The following is a 22,042-nucleotide window of genomic DNA, read 5'->3' on the forward strand; positions in this document are numbered from 1 at the left end:
ATCCAGCGGGCGTTGAGTCGCCATATTGAAAATGGTATTAATACGGCTGATCAGATCATCCTGAGGGCCTTTTTCTGGCACTCCTCGTAATCGAATATTATTTCTGCGACCCCGGTTCTCCTGGTCATCCAGGAGCAAAGCAATTTGTTGAAGGCGGGCCTCAGAGTAGGTTTGATTGCTCTCCACCGCAGACAGGCGTTGTTCCAAGGAGGACAGTGTTTGATCAGTAGCGTCAGCCCTAGTAGTAAGTTGAGACACATCAGACTGGATCGCACCGAGGGCCTGTGCCTGGGATTGTTCCATTCGGGAAACTACAGCATCCAGGTCCTGTTTAGTGGGCAGAGCTTGAATAAGGTCCCGAAGTAGCTGAAAGTCCGCAGAGGCAATATGGGCTGCCGAGCAGGGCAGGGAGGCTGAATCCAAGGATTGCATGTCATGTCCAGGGGGGGTGGCAGACATTGAAGGAGGTGACTGCGATTGACGAAGCGGAGAAGATGGAGGAGCCATGTCATCAGTGCCAGACCCAGTAGCCGAGGTTCCAGATCGGGACAGGAAGGTAGAGATTGACGGTGAGTGAGTAAGAGAGCGGCCCGGCGTGCGGGAAGGAGCAGTAGAGGTGTTAGGACGTCTTCTGGACATATCACAATGAGAAGCGACCATAGAAGGTAATGAAGGTACACTCGCAGTATCACCAGGCCTTACATGAGGCGGTCACACAGTTCCATAATCAAACCCGGTACCCGTGAGGTGCCAATAGAGCAGTGGGAGAAGTGCTAGTTCCGTGGGGATATACTGCAGAGCATATAACACACAGCAAGTGGAGGAAGGTGAGGAGCCCCCCCCTGATGGTGGAGTAGGGGCTCAGCACTTCCTTCACACCACTGCAGTCCACAGCAACAAAAAATAAATTCCCTGCTAGAAAGGCCTCTGAAGAGTGTAAGAAAGTCCAAAAAAACAGCAGGGAGTACTCACAGGGTTAGCAGAATGTCCCAGTAGAAAGTGTCAGGATGGGAGCCAGAACAGCAGGGGGGGGGGTGAGGTGTCTCCACTTCAGGCAATGCAGGGAGGCCAGGCAGCAGGTAGAGCAAGGGCCTAACACAGTGAAGCCTTCAGGGAGCTGCAAGCTGCATACCCCCACAGACGCTGCAGGAGGACCAGAGGAGGGACACCAGAGGACCTCGCCGAGCCAGGAGTCACCGCAGAGCAGCAGGCAGGATCAACTGGAGGCAGCCACCCACAGGGAAGCCAGCCGGGATGTAGGCCGCAAATCCAAGATGGCGGCCGCAGCGGTATGAAGAGGAGGCAGTACTGCAGACGAGGAGACCGGCAGGCGGAGGACACCAGGAGGCACCAGAGGATCTCCACCGGGATGAAGAGGGACCGGACGGTCCGGCAGGTAAGTCGCTGCAATCAGGCCACAGCGCAGGGTTAAAGGAGCCGGGTAGGCCGCGAGGCCAAGATGGCGGCCGGACTCGGGCAGTGCAGCAGGCCGCAGTGTTTTCAACCGCCCGGGACCACGCAATACCTGACAGACGGCGCCCAGATACGGCAGACAGAGGCTTGGGGGAGAGCCTCAGGGCAGCCCAGGCTATGTGCAGCAGGATGGCTCCGGTAAACTCAGGATGGAGAGCGAGAACACAGAGAGCTTCGGGAGATGCGTCCGCTCTCATACGCGGCTAGCCACGCCCCCGTTGGAGTCGTCTTGAGTGAATTCCTCAGCCATAAGTTTGAGAAATTCCTTATCTTCCATGGACGGTGCCAACTTGTTGTCATCACTTGTAGTATTGAACACTGTTAATCCAAGGGTGTCATCCCAGGGTAAGGAAGTGTTCACGTTGTCTTGATGACTGTGCAACCACTTACTGTTGCTTATTTTCTCTTTCACTTGATAGTGATGTGGACATGGCTGGAAATAAGAACTGCGACCATTTGGTAAGATATGCGTCTTAAATGAAGAAATCTTGGTGGGCCTTTTCATCATATCTATGCAGATGTTGCCTATGATAACCCATCCTAGATCAAGGCGTTGGGCAAATGGTGCATCATGTGGTCCATCAATTTGCTGGCGTACTTTATGTAGTCTGAGAACGTCTCTACCTAGCAGAAGTAGAATATCTGTATGTTTGTCAAGGGCTGTTGTTTCATCAGCTATAGCCCTTAGATGAGGGTGATGAAAGGCTGCCTCTGGTGTGGGTATCTCCTCTCTGTTGGATGGTATCTGATTGCACTCAACAAGCGTGGGCAAAAGTATTTCCAGATTGCCTTTGAGAGAAGCTATTACGAGTCCACTGGCTCTTCTCCCAGAAACCTCTGATATGCCACTACACGTACCCAAGGTATAAGGATAAGTATCTCCCTTTAAGTTAAAGAGATCAAAGAGTTCTGATCTTGCAAGTGATCGATTGCTCTGGTCGTCCAAGATGGCATACACCCTCAACGTCTTTTCTGGCTGACTCTTGGGGTATATGTTGACTAGGCAAATCTTTGCACAGGACCTGTCACAAAGGTCTTCTCCACAGACTTCTGTACATGAAGAAGATACCATGGGAATATTTGTTGCTTGATCAGTGTTCTCCCCGCCATGCTCTGTTGGGGGAAGGGAAACTGTAGGTGGCGTGGCACTAGGTTGGGACGGACGAAGAGCTTGTACGTGGTCTTCGCTGCCACACTGTATACACTTGATAGCGATTTTACAGTCTTTAGCAATATGTTCGGTAGAGGCACAACATTTGAAGCATATACCAAATTTCTTTAGAAGCTCTCTACGTTCCTGGATTGGTTTCCTCCTGAAGCCAATACACTTCTTGAGGGGATGAGGCTTCTTGTGAATAGGACACAGGCGATTAGGATTTTCTACCTTTATGCCTTCTATATTCTTGCCACTGCTTACTTCTGGGGCAGGTGTAGGAAGAATGTCGGTCTTTTTTACTGAAACTGGACTTCTGTAGCTAGAATGTGAGCCACCATATTTAACAGGAGGTGATCCAGGGACACTGGGTTCACCATAGGAAAAGCTTGGGTCATTCTTGGATTCTGCAATATTCTTGATAAACTCACAGAAGTAGGAAAATGGAGGAAAGGAGACTTGATTCTCATTTTTGTACCTTGACCCAACTGTAGTCCACCTTTCTTGAATATTATAAGGCAACTTGGCGACTATTGGGTTTATGCCACGAGCAGTATCTAGGTAACTGAGGCCTGGTAGGTGAATGTCTGCCTTAGCTAGTAGAAGCTCCATGAGTAGGTCACTGAGCTCTTGGAATTTCTGGTTATCCTTGCCAGATATCTTTGGAAACTCTTGCAATCGTTTGAACAGAGCATTCTCTATTGCTTCGGGACTGCCGTAAGTTTTCTCCAGTCTTTCCCAGGCAGCAGTGAGGCCTGCTGTGGGATTGTGAATGTGGACAGATCTGAGTCTTTTTACACGTTCTGCAGACTGTGGACCAAGCCACCGAATAAGCAAGTCTAGTTCTTCGGCTGCAGTAATGCCGAGGTCATTAGTTGTGGTTTTAAAGGTGCATTTCCATCCTCTGTAGTTCTCAGGTTGGTCATCAAACCTTATAAGTCCAGTTTTCGTAAGCTCACGGCGAGCCATGTATCTTGCAAACTCAGACATGTCTGTTCTCTCTGACTTTACATATTGAATCGCTGGCTGAGTAGCGGTGTTTACATTATTAGTGGGGTTCTGGTTAACAGACATGAGTGGAAATGGTTCTGCATAGGCATTCAGCCTAGGAGCTAGCTTAAAGACCATAGGTTTAGCCACATGTGGGTGTGAAACTGGATGGTTACTTACAGTCTGGTGGTATGGTAAGACATTGGTATTTGTCTGCGTATCGGTATATTGAATTTGCTGAGCTGTAAAGCTTTGGGGATCCATGAAGGAAGAAGAAACTGTATGCTGGATTGGCAGGACATCATGTTGAGCTTGAATGTGGTGTGCTGCAGAAGATACTGTGCCCTGTTGCTCTGTGGTGATGTCATTTTTGACAGGAACATTTGTGGCAAATAAGGGTTCACTGTTTTGGCTTAGCACATAGTCTCTAGAGCGCTTGAGGGGATCCTCGGCCTCCACATCACTCAGACTGATGCTGTCGCTTTCACTTCCGCTGACGGCCTGCTCAAAAACCTTTAACCTTGCCATGGCTGTAGCGTGTTCACACTGTTTTTCTAGAGCTTCCAACTCTGCCCTCTGCTGAGCTGCTTTGGCTTCCATGGCTGCCTTCTCCTGTGCAAAGGCAGCCTGTATCTTAGTAGCTTCTGCCTCTGCACGTGCTTTTATAAGTTACTCACTGAGTGTAGAGGATTTTGAGGACCGCGACTTAGATGTGTGTTTTGAACGTCTGGTAGACTCAGAAACATGGGATGCCATTTCTTGCAGTTGCGCAATTCTTGACTCTGTCCTTAACTTAGCTTCATGCACTAGGTGGTTCCTTTCTGAACAGAGGTGTTGGAATCTTTGCAATTCTTCTAAAGAGTCGTCTGTAGCTAGTGCTTTCAATACACTTTGATATTCGCCAGCTATTTCCTCATAATGTCCATGCATAGCACATAGCATTTGCAGAGCTCCCTCTAGTGGTGATGCACTGTGTGCAGGCAAGCACATTGCAGACATGTGAGACTGTATTTTCTGCCACCATTTTGAGAGTTCAGAGGAAAGTTCATGCTTTAAACATTCTAGATTCTCTCTAACTTTCCAAGTAGGTTTAACACGGCGTTTAGTCTTTACACTGGGCTGCAGATCCTTGTCCATGCTACTTTCAGGGTTGCCTTCAGCCATGATACAATACAGGATGAGTTATACTGGAGTGAAATGGCTGCTTGCTAGAAAGTTCTATGGAGAGGGGATGCAGGTTACACACTGCTATTTCCTTCTGAATCTGCAGGTAACTTGCTGTGACTGGATCTTGAGACTTAGTGAGCAGTCTCACAGCTGAATCTGGGAGTCTTTATGCATCATTTTTTCACTATTCTGACTCAATAGCTTGGCTGCAAGTGTGAGGTTGTGAGAGAGAGCCCTGAAGTCCTCTGTATGTAACCAGTACTCACATCAGATACGTTGTCAGACAGTGTTCAACTCAGCTGAATAGGCGTAGGTAAGATTCCAGATGCTTTATTCTGGGTAAGTCTTGTTAAATCCTTATTACAGCAGGTGAAAAAATGATGAATTTCCAAAAGCTGTGCAGACATGTTACATGCATCAAGATGAACTACCACATACACAGAGAGCTGGGAGGAGCTATTACACACAGCTAAGAATACAGGAAGACAGGAGGGACACACCAAAAAAAGGCAAAACATAATATCACAGATAGATGTCAGTGAATGAACAAGTCCTGGGGCATGACAGACCGTGTAATGTAATTCCAACTTTGTCACATAGACATGTATAGGATCAGGCTGTAGTTACTTGACATGATCACTATAAGATGTATGACACTATGTAAACAGAGAAGGGGTCACGGCGCTTACACAGATAGCACGGTTCATTCACACAGCTAATTCTTCCCTCATTCTGACTCCCATTGAAAACATATATTATAGTGCAGGACGCTGAAAAAAAAAAAAAAAAGTGTCCTGTTGGCTCTTGCTGCGGATTCTGCAGCTGATTCGGAGGCCATGGCTTGTGACTCCCCACTGGTTAGACCAATTTATTTGGGCCTAATCAGTGGTGGGAAGCTCTGATGCTCTGTACTAGCATCGTGAGTCAGAAAGGAGTGAAGGAGTGCAGAAAATAAAGAGGAATCTGGGCAGATGTCTGTCTAAAATTCCTCTTTACTTTCTGATGTCTGAACAGGTTCTATATATTTGTATGGAATAGACTGTATTACAGGCCACTCAGGCCTCAGCAAAAAAAAAAAAAAAAAAAACTCACATTTTTTTTATTATTTTTTTGCTGCAGTGCACATGGGTTGCTCCAAAAGCGACTCACTGAGGCTCTGTCACCCAGGGGCCCACACAAACCTAGAGCTTGCACTGCATAAAGCGTCCCCTCCAAGTTTCCCTCAAAGCCTGGCCATCTCATTGTATTGTATGGTTGCCTGAATTTCATGTAAAATGTCTGCTCCCAACAGATTAACAGAAGTAGTGGGAGTAGTTCAGGTTCCTGCTACTCGCTAAATTGTTACTATAATAAGGATTGATACCTGCTACCTGCCTGCAAGGCTTAAAGTCAAATTCTACTTCTTGTGCTACCTTAAATAGGGTGCATGGATTTGTTGTTCTCCATTTTGGTATAGATTTTTGTACTGCCTCCCTTCCGTAAAGGCATAGGCCAATAATCTCATATGCTTCTTATTTGTTTCATATCCCTTATTCAGGGCCGGTGTTAGGGAGGGGGGGGGGGGGGGGCAAACTGGGCAAATGCCCAGGGACCCCTACTCCAAAGAGGTCCCGGGATCCGTAGTTACAAGTGTATTGGCATGCAACGCACATCAATACTGCGGACATTGGCATTTATCATAAAGCAGGGTGCTTTAGTCCCTGCACTTACCGTATTTTCCGGACTATAAGGCGCACATAAAAACCTACGATTTCCTCAGAAATCGTAAGTGCGGCTTATAGTCCGGTGCGGCTTATATATGGATGGAAGCGGCGGCAAAGACTGCGTGCCGCTTCCATACATACATAAAAGGCACCGTAAGGGTGCATTCACACTACCGAACGCCGGCGTGTATCACAGCCGTACACGCCGGCGTTATAGCAGGGCTGCCGGACACTTCCTATTCATTTCTATGGGAGCAGGCATGCGAGCGCTCCCCATAGAAATGAATGGACAGACACTTCCCATTCATTTCTATGGGAGCCGGCATGCGAGCGCTCCCTATAGAAATGAATGGAAAAAAGCAGTCCATTCATTTCTATGGGGAGCGCTCGCATGCCTGCTCCCATAGAAATGAATAGGAAGTGTCCGGCAGCCCTGCTGTCACGCTGGCCTGAAACAGAACGTGAAACTTACCGAGCGGTGCAGGGCGGGCGGGCGGGCATTCAGGCCTCCTCTGCCTCCGATGTTCCGTCCTTCTCCTCCGGCGCTCGCTGATAATGGCCGGGGCGCATGCGCAATATCATAATGCTTCTACTGCGCATGTGCCCTGGCCATTATCAGCTTGCGAGCGCCGGAGGAGGACTGAACATCGGAGGAAGAGGAGGCCTGAATGCCCGCCCACCCTGCACCGCTCGGTAAGTTTCACATTCTGTTTCAGGCTTTTATTTTAAAACGGGGGGGGGGGGGGGTAGTTTAATCTAACGTTTACGGTTGGGCTCTATCAGCATGATTTTGCTGATAGAGCCCCTCCTCGCCTGCCGAGCGCTTCCAATAGAAGCGGCTGGCACGCGGGGGGTTAAGCGGCCGCTGGCAAAGTCTGCCTGCCGCCGCTTTCAATAAGATATAATGCGCACCGGACTGCGGCTTATAGTCCGGTGCGCCTTATATATGAACCGAGACGGACTATAAGGCGCTCATGGGCAATGCGGCTTATAATCCAGTGCGCCTTATAGTCCGTAAAATACGGTACATAGATTACTACATAGAAGACGGAGAAGGACCTGTGGTGACGTCATCACATGCCCTGCTCCGAAGCCACAAACAGGGAGAGAGACTTCAGTGCTAGGTGAGTAAAATTTTTATTATAAACAATAAAGTGGAGAAAAAAGAATAGGTGGCACTACTGACATACAGGCATCCCTAAAAAAGTCATTTATCTTCTGCAGCGTATGTTATAATGGCATGTGTGGCTGGATATATAGCCAATATTGGCTTAGCCTTATGCACAGTGGTGCACACAACCCAGAAAAACACAGTTCATATAATAAAGTAGTAAAACAGAAAAAATGGGGAGCGCTCACCAAGGCTGCATATGTTAAAATGAAAGTCCTTTATTCGACATATTTTAAAAACATGGGAGAAAGACGATAGCGACTGGAATTCAGTCGCTATCGTCTTTCTCCCATGTTTTTAAATATGTCGAATAAAGGATTTTCATTTTAACATATGCAGCCTTGGTGAGTGCTCTATGAAAATTTTTATTAATATTTCTGAGAAATTAAATGGGTTTATTACTAATAAAGGGGGCACATATTTACTAACGGATAAGTTTTAATACTTTCAGGGCAATTTATATGGGGAGGGAGTATTTATTAGGAGGAATTATTGTTAATAACTAGAGATGAGCGAACACTAAAATGTTCGAGGTTCGAAATCCGATTCGAACAGCCGCTCACTGTTCGAGTGTTCGAACGGGTTTCGAACCCCATTATAGTCTATGGGGAACATATACTCGTTAAGGGGGAAACCCAAATACGTCTCAGGAGGGTCACCAAGTCCACTATGACACCCCAGGAAATGATGCCAACACCCTGAAATGACACTGGGACAGCAGGGGAAGCATGTCTGGGGGCATAAAAGTCACTTTATTTCATGGAAGTCCCTGTCAGCTTGCGATTTTCGCAAGCTAACTTTTTCCCATAGGAATGCATTGGACAGCGCTGATTGGCCAGAGTACGGAATTCGACCAATCAGCGCCGGCTCTGCTGGAGGAGGCGGAGTCTAAGATCGCTTCACACCAGTCTCCATTCAGGTCCGACCTTAGACTCCGCCTCCTCCGGCAGAGCCAGCGCTGATTGGCCGAAGGCTGGCTAATGCATTCCTATGGGTATGCAGAGACTCAGCAGTGTTGAGCCAGTTCTGCTCAACTACACCGTGTGCCGGTCAGCCCTGCTGTGCGAGCTCGGCACACACTCAGCTCTGCATCACCGCTGGCGTTGGCCAGCATTGATTGGCCAGTATACAGAATCAGTATACAGAATCAGCAGAACCCTTGTGCACCCTCGGCTCTGCTACATCTGAGCCGAGGGTGCGCTAGAACCCTTGTGCACACTCTGCTCTGCTACATCAGAGCCGAGGGTGCGCTAGAACCCTTGTGCACACTCGGCTCTGCTACATCAGAGCCGAGGGTGCGCTAGAACCCTTGTGCACACTCGGCTCTGCTACATCAGAGCCGAGGGTGCACTAGAACCCTTGTGCACACTCGGCTCTGCTACATCAGAGCCGAGGGTGCACTAGAACCCTTGTGCACACTCGACTCTGCTACATCAGATGTAGCAGAGCCGAGGGTGCACTAGAACCCTTGTGCACACTCGGCTCTGCTACATCAGATGTAGAAGAGCCGAGGGTGCACTAGAACCCTTGTGCACACTCAGCTCTGCTACATCAGAGCCAAGGGTGCACTGGAACCCTTGTGCACACTCAGCTCACGCTAATAGAATGCTTTGGCCAGCGCTGATTGACCAATGCTTTCTATTAGCCTGATGAAGCAGAGCTGAATGTGTGTGCTTAGCTCAACTACTCCACCGGCGTAGTTGAGCTAAGTACACACATTCAGCTCTACTTCATCATGCTAATAGAATGCATTGGCCAGCGCTGATAGGCCAGAGTACGGAATTCGACCAATCAGCGCTGGCTTTGCTGGAGGAGGCGGAGTCTAAGGGTGGACCAGAATGGAGACTGGTGTGGAGCGATCTTAGACCCCACCTCCTCCAGCAGAGCCAGCGCTGATTGGTCGAATTCCGTACTCTGGCCAATCAGCGCTGGCCAATGCATTCCTATGGGAAAAAGTTTATCTCACAAAAATCACAATTACACACCCGATAGAGCCCCAAAAAGTTATTGTTAATAACATTCCTACCTAAATAAAGGTTATCCCTAGCTATCCCTGCCTGTACAGCTATCCCTGTCTCATAGTCACAAAGTTAACATTCTCATATGACCCGGATTTGAAATCCACTATTCGTCTAAAATGGAGGTCACCTGATTTCGGCAGCCAATGACTTTTTCCGATTTTTTTTTTATGCCCCCGTTGTCGTTGTTCCTGTCCCACCTCCCCTGCGCTGTTATTGGTGCAAAAAAAGCGCCAGGGAAGGTGGGAGGGGAATCAAATTTTTTTGGAGTTTGCCACGTGATGTTCGATTCGAATCGAACACATCGAACAGCCTGATATCCGATCGAACATGTGTTCGATAGAACACTGTTTGCTCATCTCTATTAATAACCCTAGGGGAACTTTTATATGGATGGGGGGAGGAAATAGTCCCCCTAGCTTTATTAATAATAGATCATCCTTATAACCCTCCCCCCCATTTATTATGGACAGTTCCTTTATATACTGCACATACCTCTTATATAATAGTTCCCCAGCCTTAATATATATATATATATATATATATATATATATATATATATATATACATATATTAGAGATGAGCAATCAGTGAAATATTCGACATTCGTTATTTGTTTCGAATAGCCCCTCAATATTCGACTATTCGAACGAATGTTGAACCCCATTATAGTCTATGGGGAAAAACCGTTCCTTTCAGGGGAAACCACTATTCGACTCAGGAGGGTCACCAAGTCCACTATGATACCTCAGCAAATGATGACAACACCTCTGGAATGCAGCTGGGACAGCAGGGGAAGCATGCCTGGGGGCATCTAACATGCCCAAGTCACAGTTTTACCCCACCATCACAGCCTATCAACTACACACTTTCCACACTCAAAAAAACCTCTATGAAAGTGGGAAAATGCCTGGAAACCTTCTTTCCTCCCCAATCGTATGGACAGAAACCCAAATTCTACGCTAAAGAAACATTACCAAGCACCCCTTTAAATCACGTTGCCCATGACAACCACAGATGGAATAGGCAATTGGAAATCCACCAGTAGCCACCCTTAACTGTCATTGTGGATGTGTGTGTGATGTGGTAAGACCTTCAAAAATTCACTTTTCTGGCCCTTAACGTGAGCCCTTCCAAATTAAGTTAGAGGCCCTTAAGCTGAGCTACCAGCAGAGAATTAGGCCCTTTAGGTGACTTCAGCCTTTTACCAGCAGAGTTTTAGGCCCTTTAACTTAGTTCAGCCTTGCACCAGCAGAATTTTTTACCCTTTGGGTGAGTTGAGCCTTGCACCAGCAGAGTGTTAGCCCCTTTAAAATTGTTAGCCCCTAAAACGGTGGTTCCAGAACCATCACTCTCATTGTGTGGGATTGATGCAGTGGATTGGAGTGAGGTCCCAGACATTGACCTTGATTTGGATTGGGAAATTGATAAAATTTCGGCATTAAGTCTTGGGGGCAACTTTTATTTAGAGGACCGCAAAGGTGGAGAATTGGCTGCAACCACTACTACCGGTAATGGTCCTCTAATATTGGACTCTACATTACCTCTACAGGGCTCTGATCAGGTGTTAATAGTCCAAACAACATGCTCCAGTACTTTAGATGTAGATCCGAAACCACTTTCCCTTCTGACACTAGATTTAACCAAGCATCATCATCATCATCATCATCCTGCTGAGATGGAGCCACTAAAGGAAACCTTGCCTTCCAAGGCATGTTCTGGAGCTGTGGCTGAGCCAAATCAGAGTCCTTTGGAACTGAACAAAATTCACCAGCAGTGTTTTTGGCCCTTGGGGTGAGTTGAACCTTGCACCAGCAGTGTTTTTCGCTCTTGAGGTGAATTGAGTCTTGGACCAGCACGTATCCCGTAACATCAGGTGGGCCCTAAGTTCTGCGCTTTGCACAAAGTTCCACTTGACCACCGACGCGTGGACAAGTGCATGCGGCCAGGGACGGCACACTGTCTGAATGTAGTTGAGGCTGGGATCGGGTCGCAAACTGTGGCAGCCTGCCTTGTCTCCCCGCCCAATATTCCTGGCAGGAGTGCTGAAACACCACCCTCCTCCTCCGCCGTTAAATCAACCCCAGCTACGAGCTGGAAACGCTGCAACACTGGCGTGGGGAGACGTCAGCAGGCCGTGCTGAAGCTCATCAGCTTGGGGGACAGACAGCACTCTGCCTTCCGAGGTGAGGGATGCCATCCTGGATGAGATGGCAATGTGGTTTTCGCACCTGGGCCCAGGCATTTTTTCATGTGTGATAATGGCCGAAACCTGGTGCTGGCTCTGGAGCTTGCCAGCCACCAACACGGTCCATGCCTGGCCCACGTTTTCAACTTATTGGTGCAACGGTTTTTAAAAACATACCCCAATGTTCTTGAGCTACTGGTGAAAGTGCAGCACTCGTGCGCCCACTTTGGCAAGTCTACAGTAGCTGCTGCTAGCCTCAATACACTCCAGTAACGCCTACATCTGCCTGAAGCACCGGCTGTTTTTTCGAGGTCACCACACGCTGAAACCCTATATAACCTATGTTGAGCAGGGTGTGTGAGCAGCAGAGACCGTTGATGGCGTTCCAAATCCAAAACCTAAGGGTTCATCAAAGTCAGCTCCCTCAGTTTCTCAACCATGAGTGCCCATGGATGGCAGACTTATGTGAAATCCTATCCCATCCTTTCCACTGGACACTTTACAATCTCACTAGAACCTCTATGAAAGTGGATACATAATTGGAAACCTTCTTTCCTCTACATTAATATGGACAGAAACATAACTTTAAACCGAAAGAAACATTAGCATGCGCTCATCACAATTCCTGACATGACAGCTGCGTTAAGCAGGGTGCAGGTTACAATGCTGACCAGCCCCGAGCACCAGGAACAGGTGTTACAATGGCTAGCGGATAATGCTTTCAGATGAGATGGAAACTGCAAATCTACTTGCTGGTTTCATCTCACTGTAACACTTTATGTGAGCTCTCCCTCATCCCCACCAATAGTGCCGACACTGTGCGGTACCGCTGACTTCTTTAGTTGACAGCTGTGATCAGCAGCCCCTTGGACAGCTGATCATTGGCTTATTTTATAGCCCATATTAATAGCTTCCAAAGGATATTAAAATTGTGACACTATTCACAAGATTCATATCACAGTAGTAGTTTATATGAGCGCTGCCCGTTCTTCAGCAGTACAGACAAGCGAGGGACAGATGGAGCGATATCACCGTCTTTTTTTATGTGATAGTTGCGATCAGCGACCTGTTGGACAGCTGATCGCTGGCTTATTTTGTAGCCCATGTTCCTAGCTTTAAAATTTTCATCTCACTGTAAAGCTTTATGTGAGCGCTCCCCCTCCCCTTCTACTGTCGTGTCACAGAGCGGTAGCTACGTGTTTTTCAGTTGACAGCTGCGATCAGCAACCCCCTGGACAGCTGATCGCTAGCTTATTTTAAAGGGCAGACTCTTGTCTGTCATATAAGCTGAAAATGGCATCACTCGCTGCCATTTTCAGCTCACTATACTACTTTTTATAGTGCCTCCCCTACATTTCTATAGAAAAAACAGGGAGCAGAATCTGCCTATATTAACAGTTTTGGGAGCGATTGGTGACCTCTAGGTCATCAGATCATTTTGCCATTTTAAAGTCAAGATTCTTGGCTTTAAAATGACACCAAAACTGTCAAGATAACCCAATTTCTGACAGAGTTATGAGTTTCAGTAGCAAGGACGTAGTAGCTACGTCCTCCGCTACTGAAGTGCCACCTTGGGAGCACGTATAGCTACGTGCTTGGCAGCGAAAGGGTTAAATGTGGATTGTGAGCCGCATATATGGATCACAATGTACATTTTTTCTCCTTCCTATCACAATGTCTTTGTAGAATGGAAGGAAATCCACGCAAACATGGGGAGAACATACAAACTCCTTGCAGATGTTGTTCGTGGCGGGATTTGAACCCAGGACTCCAGTGCTGCAACAGTGTTTTTTATTCTGGTAATTTTTCTTGCAAACACTAAGTTCTCATATGACTCAGGGAGTCAGGAATGAAAATCAAAAAATGTCACTGGCAGGAAGGGGTTAATAGAAGAAGTATATAAAGCATGTTGAATGTTTGAGCAAAGCATGTATGTTACCTATTTCTATTATACTTAACATTTATATTTTATCCAGGTCCAGTGCTATCTCAGTAGTGAAGATCCTTAGGGTACTCAGAGTTTTACGTCCTCTGCGAGCCATAAATCGTGCGAAAGGTCTGAAGGTAGGCAAAATATAGTACTTTTCGAAGAGGTTAAAGGGGTGTTCCTATCACACCACTTAACATTTTTTTTCTTTCTGCTTCCACTTCTTGTTTTATGTGTTGAACAAGGATAGCTTCAGCTTACTTTTTTTGTGTGCACTCTGGATACTGGTAAACAGTATAAGTCAAGCTTTTGGTTGAAGTGGAAAAGGAGGTTTAGAAATCTCACTATTCTTCAGTGCAGGTAAATGTAAGGGAGCGTTCACACTACCGTCGGTGTCCGACATGTAGTGTCCGCTCCTAGTGTCCGCTCAAAATCTGTCACGGACACTAGGAGCGGACACTAGCTGTGTCCCTGACAGCTGTCATTTATTTCAATGAGCATCGGGTGCGTTCTTTTGCACTCCGTGCCCGTCCTTTCCTGTCCGCAAGTGAAGATGTCCGACTTCTCAAGCGGACAGAAGAACCCTGCATGCAAGTAAGTACCTGGCCACCCTTAAAGGGGCTCTATCACTGGGAAAAGTATTTTTTATCTAAACACATGCTTGCATAGGCTTTAGAAATGCTACTTCACACCTACCTTTTGTATGTAGATTGCCTCAGTGGTCTCTGAATTCGTCCAATCAACGCTGGTTCTGCCGGAGGAGGCAGAGTCTAAAATCGGACCAGAATGGAAACTGCTGTGGACCGATTTTAGACTCCGCCTCCTCAGGCAGAACCAGCGTTGATTGGCTGAATGCTGTACACTGGCCAATCAACGCTGGTCAAGGCATTCCTATGGGAAAAAGTCAGCTCCAGCATATTGCAAGCTGACAGGGATCCTGACATAATAAAGGTACTTGATGCCCCCAGACATTCTTCCCCTGCTGTTCCAGTTGCATTCCAGGGTGTTGGCATCATTTCCTGGGGTGTGATAGTGAACTTGGTGACTCTCCTGAGTCGAATGGTAGGATCCCCTGTAGCGAAGCATTTTCTCCCATAGTCTATAATGGGGTTTGATATTCGTTCGAATAGTAGAATATTGAGCGGCTATTCGAAACGAATATCGAATATCGAACATTTTACTGCTCGCTCATCTCTAGTAACCTCTGATTTATAAGAACAATGTCCGCCATCTTCGATTCATTTTCTGGCTTTCAGACATAGGGACAGACGTGCTGCTGAGGGCTAGATAGGGATTAGCTTCAGATAGGCAGGGAAAAACTCAAGGAGTCGAGCTTTGAATTGGGTGTCTCCTGAAATCAGGGATACGGAGCAATTTAGTCCAGTGATATATGCTCAACCCAGCTTTACAGGCAGTGTCCCCACAAACACATAACAAGGAGACATAGCAATTCAGTCCAGCGATATATGATCAACCCAGCTTTGCAGGCAGTGTGTAACCCCAAAAGAGGGATACAGAAAAATTCTGTGCATTTCAGGCAGTGTGTAACCCCAAAACATGGATACAGAAAAATTCAGTCCAGCTATATACGTTTAATAAAGATGAGCGAACGCCGTTCAATCGAATAGGAATTCGATCGAATATCATGGCGTTTGATGTATACGTTCACAATCGAATACAAGGCTGCATACGCAGTAAAAATTTGAACTACGACAACGGAGGCAGTTAAAAAAAAATTGAAAAAACCCATTGGCTGCTGAAAACATGTGACCTCCCGTTCATAAGAACGGCCGCCGCCCTATTCGCCATTTTTGCCGTCAGACATAGGGAGAGAAACATATCTGCTGAGGGCTAGATAGCGATTAGCTTCAGATAGGCAGGCAAGAACTAAAGAAGAAAACCAACAGCTCTTCTCAGAGCTATACACTGTAGGGACATCAGTCCAGCTTTCCCCGGACGGTAGAAAACGGATACACAACAGATACAACTTCATATATAGCGGAAAAACAGCGTTCATTTTTGAGCGTCCGCACACAGAATAGCCAGAATCCACAGCAATTACAAGTTCATATCGCTGGAAAAAGCCTTGAATTTTAGGGGGGGGCCTGAAACATAGCATCAATCCACAGCAATTACAAGTTCATATCGCTGGAAAAAGCCTTGAATTTTGGGGAGGGGCCTGAAACATAGCATCAATCCACAGCAATTACAAGTTCATATCGCTGGAAAAAGCCTTGAATTTTGGGGAGGCCTGAAACATAGCAGCAATCCACAGCAGTGACTAGTTCATATAGAGCTGGAAAAAGCCTTGAATTTTGATTTGGCCTGAAACATAGCATCAATCCACAGCAGTGACTAGTTCATATAGCTTGAAAAAGCCTTGATTTTTTATTTTTTTTTTTGGGGGGGGGGGGGTGCTGAAACATAGCATAAATCCACAGCAATTACAAGTTCATATAGCTGGAAAAAGCCTTGAATTTTGGGGGGCCTTAAACAGCATCAATCCACAGCAGTGACTAGTTCATATAGAGCTGGAAAAAGCCTTGAATTATGGGGGGCCTGAAACATAGCATCAATCCACAGCAATTACAAGTACATATAGCTTGAAATAGCCTTGGATTTTAGGGGGGGGGGCTGAAACATAGCATCAATCCACAGCAATAACAAGTTCATATAGCTGGAAAAAGCCTTGAATTTTGGGTGGCCTGAAGCATGGCATCAATCCACAGCAATTACAATTACATATAGCTTGAAAAAGCCTTGACTTTTTGGGGGGCCTTCAATCCACAGCAATTACAAGTACATATAGCTTGAAACAGCCTTGAATTATTATTATTTTTTTTATTTTTTTTTTTGGGGGGGGGCTGAAACATAGCATCAATCCACAGCAATTACAAGTACATATAGCTTGAAAAAGCCTTGAATTTTGGGGGGCCTGAAACATAGCATCAATCCACAGCAATTACAAGTTCATATAGCTGGAAAAAGCCTTGAATTTTGGGTGGCCTGAAACATAGCATCAATCCACAGCAATTACAAGTACATATAGCTGGAAAAAAAACTTGAATTTTGTTGTTTCGTGAAAAATTGCAGCAATCCACTGCAGTTACTTCTTGCTATATACATGCAAATCAGTTTTTCAGGCTGTGTAACCCCAAAACAAGGATACAGAGCAATTAAGTCAGGCTATGTACGCTCAATTCAGATATCCAGGGTGTGTACCCCCAAAACCTAGGTGGAAGACACTGAAATTCAGTCCGGTTATGTCCGCTCAATACAGTTGTTCACAGTGTGTAACCCCAAACCCTAGGTGGGAAGGACAGAATTTCAGTCAGGCTATGTCCGGTCAATCCAGATATCTAGGGTGTGTAACCCCAAAACCTAGGTGGGAGAGACAGAATTTCAGTCAGGCTATGTCCGCTCTTTTCAGTTTTTCACTGTGTGTAACCCCAAAACCTAGGTGGGAGAGACAGAAATTTAGTCAGGCTATGTACGGTCAATCCAGATATCCAGGATGTGTAACCCCAAAACCTAGGTGGGAGAGACAGAAATTCAGTCAGGCTATGTCCGGTCAATCCAGATATCCAGTATGTGTAACCCCAAAACCTAGGTGGGAGAGACAGAAATTCAGTCAGGCTATGTCTGGTCAATCCAGATATCCAGGATGTGTAACCCCAAAACCTAGGTGGGAGAGATAGAAATTCAGTCAGGCTATATCAGCTCAATCCAATTTTTAAGGGTCTACCCCTTGTATTTTTTTTTTTTTTTTTAATGTAGATTGTGAGCCCCACATCGAGCTCACAATGTACATTTTTTCCTATCAGTATATCTTTTTTGGAATATGGGATGGAAATCCATGCAAACACCTTGCAGATGGTTTTATGCCCTTGGCGGGATTTGAACACCAGGACTCCAGCGCTGCAAGGCTGCAGTGCTAACCACTGAGCCACCGTGTGGCCCTTTTTCATTTATTTCTGTGACATTATTTCAACCTTTTCTTTTTCTTTTTTTTTTTGGTAGAGTTGGAAGGGACCTCAAGGGCCATCGGGTCCAACCCCCTGCGAGTGCAGGTTTTCCTAAATCATCCCAGCTATATGTTTATCCAGATTCCGCTTGAAGATTTCCATTGATGGAGCGCCCACCACCTCCTGTGGCAGCCTATTCCACTCTCTCACTACCCTCACTGTCAGAAAGTTTTTCCTAATGTCTAATCTGTATCTCTTTCCCTTTAGTTTCATCCCATTGCTTCTTGTACTTCCTTGTGCTAATGAGAATAGGATAGATCCCTCTGCACTGTGACTACCTTTCAGATATTTGTAGACTGCTATTAAATCTCCCCTCAGCCTTCTCTTCTGCAAACTAAACAATCCCAATTCTTTTAGCCGCTCCTCATAGGACATGATTTGCAGACCTTCCACCATTTTGGTTGCTCTTCTCTGGACTTGCTCCAATATATCGATGTCTTTCTTGAATTGAGGCGCCCAGAACTGTACACAGTATTCCAGGTGTGGTCTGACCAGGGAAGAGTACAGCGGAATAATGACCTCTCGATCTAGATTCAATGCTTGTCTTAATACATCCCAGAATTTTATTAGCCTTTTTTGCAGCAGCACCGCACTGTTGGCTCATGTTGAATTTGTGATCTACTATTATGCCCAAGTCCTTTTCCCCTATGCTATCACTTAGTTCTATTCCTCCCATACTATATATGTTTTTTACATTTCTGTTACCCAGATGTAGAACTTTGCATTTGTCCCTGTTAAATACCATTTTGTTTGCCTCAGCCCATTGTTCCAGTGTGTCTAAGTCCTTTTGAATACACTCTCTCTCCTCTCTAGTGTTGACTATTCCTCCTATCTTCGTATCATCTGCAAATTTTATGAGTTCCCCAATAATTCCATCGTCCCGATCATTTATAAAGATATTAAAAAGTACTGGGCCCAGAACAGAGCCCTGCGGCACCCCGCTTTTGACTTTCTTCCAGTTCGATGTGTAGCCATTTAGTATTACTCATTGTGCCCGATCATTAAGCCAGTTGTGAATCCACCTAACTGATTTTTTGTCAAAGCCATACTTAATCATTTTTTCAATAAGAAGGTTATGTGATACTTTATCAAATGCCTTACTGAAGTCAAGATATACTATGTCCACGGCATTCCCTTGGTACAACCATTCAGTGATTTTGTTGTAGAAGGAAATCAGGTTAGTCTGACAAGATTTATTGGTCATAAAGCCGTGCTGGCTCTGGTTAATTAATGCCTTCCCATCCAGGTACCGAAGTAAATGTTCCTTGACAATTTGCTCAAAGATTTTTCCTGCTATCGAGGTCAGACTTACCGGCCTGTAATTTCCTGGATCGTCCCTTTTCCCCTTTTTGTAGATGGGGACAACATTTGCCCTTTTCCAATCTAAAGGAACCACTCCTGTTTCCCATGACTTACCGAAGATTATAGCAAGGGGTTCTGTTATTTCCTCAGCTATCTCTTTCAGGACTCTAGGGTGTAAATCATCTGGTCCTGGGGACTTGGTTTCCTGTAACTTGGCTAAGTGCTCTCTTACCAGACCTTCGCTTATAGTCAGCTTGGAGTCCTCCTACCCCTCATCTCCATCACCATTAATGTCGATATTTCCATTAGTTTCTTGGGAGAAGACGGATACAAAATATGAATTTAGTAGCTCCACCTGCTGTTCCACCATGTTAACTGTTTCTCCTGTCATTCTTCAGGACTCCAATGGTCTCCTTCACTTTTCTTTTGCTTTTAACATATCCCCAAAATCCTTTTACCTTACTCTTTGCCTCTTTTGCAAGCTTCAATTCGTGTTCAGCCTTAGCTCCTTTGATGCTTGTCTTGCAGAGTCTGCAGACTGCTGTGTACTCTTCCTTAGGTATAGTTCCCATCTTCCACTTTTTGTATGTTTCCTTTTTCCTTTTTAGCAGGTTATGTAATTTTTTGGTCATCCATCCTGATATTTTTAGGTGCTTCCCATTTTTCTTCCTTCTAGGTATTGTTAGTTCCTGTGCTTTAATGATTTCCCTACGGAAGATTTCCCACCCTTCATGTGCATTTTTGTTCTTAAGAATTTTGCACCATGGAATTCTGCTAACCCTTGCCTTCAGGCTCTTGAAGTCTGCCCTGCTAAAGTCGAGCCTTGAAGTCTGTGTCTTCTCAGGTCTTCTTCTTCTTGCAACCCCAAACTCAAGTATAGCATGATCGCTGAATCCCAGTGCCCTGCTACACGTAGTCCCTTAACCATGTGCTCTTTGTTGGTTAGGACTAGGTCCAAAATGGATGTTCCTCTCGTGTTTTCTTCTACTAGCTGGGCAATGAAGTTGTCTGCTGGAGAGGATAAAAATTTGATGGAGCCTTTACTCTTGGCTGTGTGGGTTTCCCAATGAATGTCAGGGTAATTGAAGTCTCCCATGATCACTATTTCATGTTTCTTTGAGAGCGTGGTCATTTGCTGTGAAAACATCTCATCCATGTCTTCTGTCTGTCCTGGTGGTCTGTAATAAACGCCTAGTATGATGTCCTTATCATTGTTTTTCCCTTGAAATACTACTTTTAAAGTCAAATTGACTATATCGTAGATCAATCAGTCAGTCCAAATTAAAGAAGCTTATTGTTGCGCTATTTTGCTAAATAATGACACAGAATTCAAGTCTGTTTCATCAGCTAGCTGAATTGCTTCAGTGCCCAGGTCAACACACAGCAAGCTACTGACTCTTTATTGAAAGTACACACACTTAAGAGACAAAGAAAGGAGGGGTTACTGCCCCCTTTGGCATTCCTGAGTTGTCCATCTCCCATTGGCTCCAAACTTCAATGTCCAGCCAGACACCTCCTTGCTCCAGTCTGTGGAATTCTGTTACAGGGTGTGTCAAAAAGCAACCAAGCTCCATCTTGGATTCAAAGTCCTTTGTCTCAGAGTTGTAGGAAAAATTAGTATTTCCAAAACACATCATACATATAAAGTATATGAAACTTGATTCATGTTCTCAGACTTGACACTACCCAAATAATTTCCAGTAGATTATCATTCTGTAAAACTGTAATTTCTGTGGAGATGTGTTCTTTTTTAACATACAATGCACTCCACCCCCTCTTTTATTAGCTCTATTCTTTTTGAATAAGTTGTATCCTTCCATCTGTATGTTCCAATCATGCATGTCGTTCCACCAGGTTTCTGTGATGCCGATGACGTCATAGTTTTCCTTGTGTATCATCAGCTCTAGTTCTCCTTGTTTGTTTCCCATGCTTTGTGCGTTTGTGTAAAAACATTTCAGATTGTGCTCTATTGTATCCTTTTTCGTAATTTCCTTCTGAGTATCCTTGGGTACTCTTTACCACATCTAGTAACCTTGTTAAATATGTCTTTTAGCTGCATGTTCTTGTCTTTCTTTTTTCTTCCCATCCCCTCTTCTTCTAGTTTAAAGAATAACTCAAGCAGTACAAGCAACAGACACTGGTACTACAACACTGAAAACTGCTATATAAATGTAGTACAACTGCAGCCATTACTTCTCCGCCCTCCCAGGATCTCTTTTCGGGTCCTTTTCTCCCTCTGTTGAACTACTTCCCCTCAATACGGTGTGATACACTAAACAATATATTTGATACTCAGGTTGCTCGTGCCTACCTATTTCCAACGGCAACTGGTGGCATTCTTCACAGTCACACAAGTACAGTTAAGGATTGTTTGATGTGATATCTCAACCTTTCACCCTCACAAGTTTATTTCCTAAAATATAAGGAAACTTTAATGAAGGACAATCCGAACATCTGGTGTGACCGTTGTGACAGGACCAGGGTAAAAGTGGGAGAAGGAGTATACATTTCTCCCAGGTTCTTGTCATACCCAATCTATGTGCAGCTGAGCAAAGTTGTGCTCCTGGCTGGTGGGTCTTACCAAAACCCTGGTAAAGGTCTGGCTGCTGGAGCAGGGAGTATTGGTGTCTCTACTCCATTCAGCTACTCCAGGATTTGGGATATGTGGAGTTAAATCCTTGCACCATACTTGGCTGGATTGGACTTTCATTTTGTGCCAAAAAGTGGTCAAGACAGCGATCCCTGGGCTAATCCCATTACACCGTCCATTGCCAGCTGCAGCACTGAAGTTACCATCTCTGGAAGTGGTACAACTTCTTTCTCTGCATTTAGCCATGCTCGATGCTATGCTAGCTGACTACACTTGGTTGCTTGATTATTCTCTTAATGCATATCACCAAGGTGCAGCAGATGTGTTTTTCAGCA

General features: G+C 45.5%; 1 protein-coding gene across 1 annotated transcript in view; it reads left to right on the plus strand.

The window, feature by feature from the left end:
- CACNA1S (calcium voltage-gated channel subunit alpha1 S) overlaps nucleotides 1-22,042 on the plus strand; it is a 676,496-nt gene that overhangs the window by 308,643 nt on the left and 345,811 nt on the right. The window contains exon 21 of the mRNA XM_075263101.1: nucleotides 13,840-13,927. Within this exon, the coding sequence (XP_075119202.1) occupies nucleotides 13,840-13,927 (88 nt within the window). The remainder of the gene's footprint in view (nucleotides 1-13,839; nucleotides 13,928-22,042) is intronic.

This window comes from Leptodactylus fuscus, chromosome 2, assembly GCF_031893055.1.
Source record: "Leptodactylus fuscus isolate aLepFus1 chromosome 2, aLepFus1.hap2, whole genome shotgun sequence".
NCBI lineage: Eukaryota > Metazoa > Chordata > Amphibia > Anura > Leptodactylidae > Leptodactylus > Leptodactylus fuscus.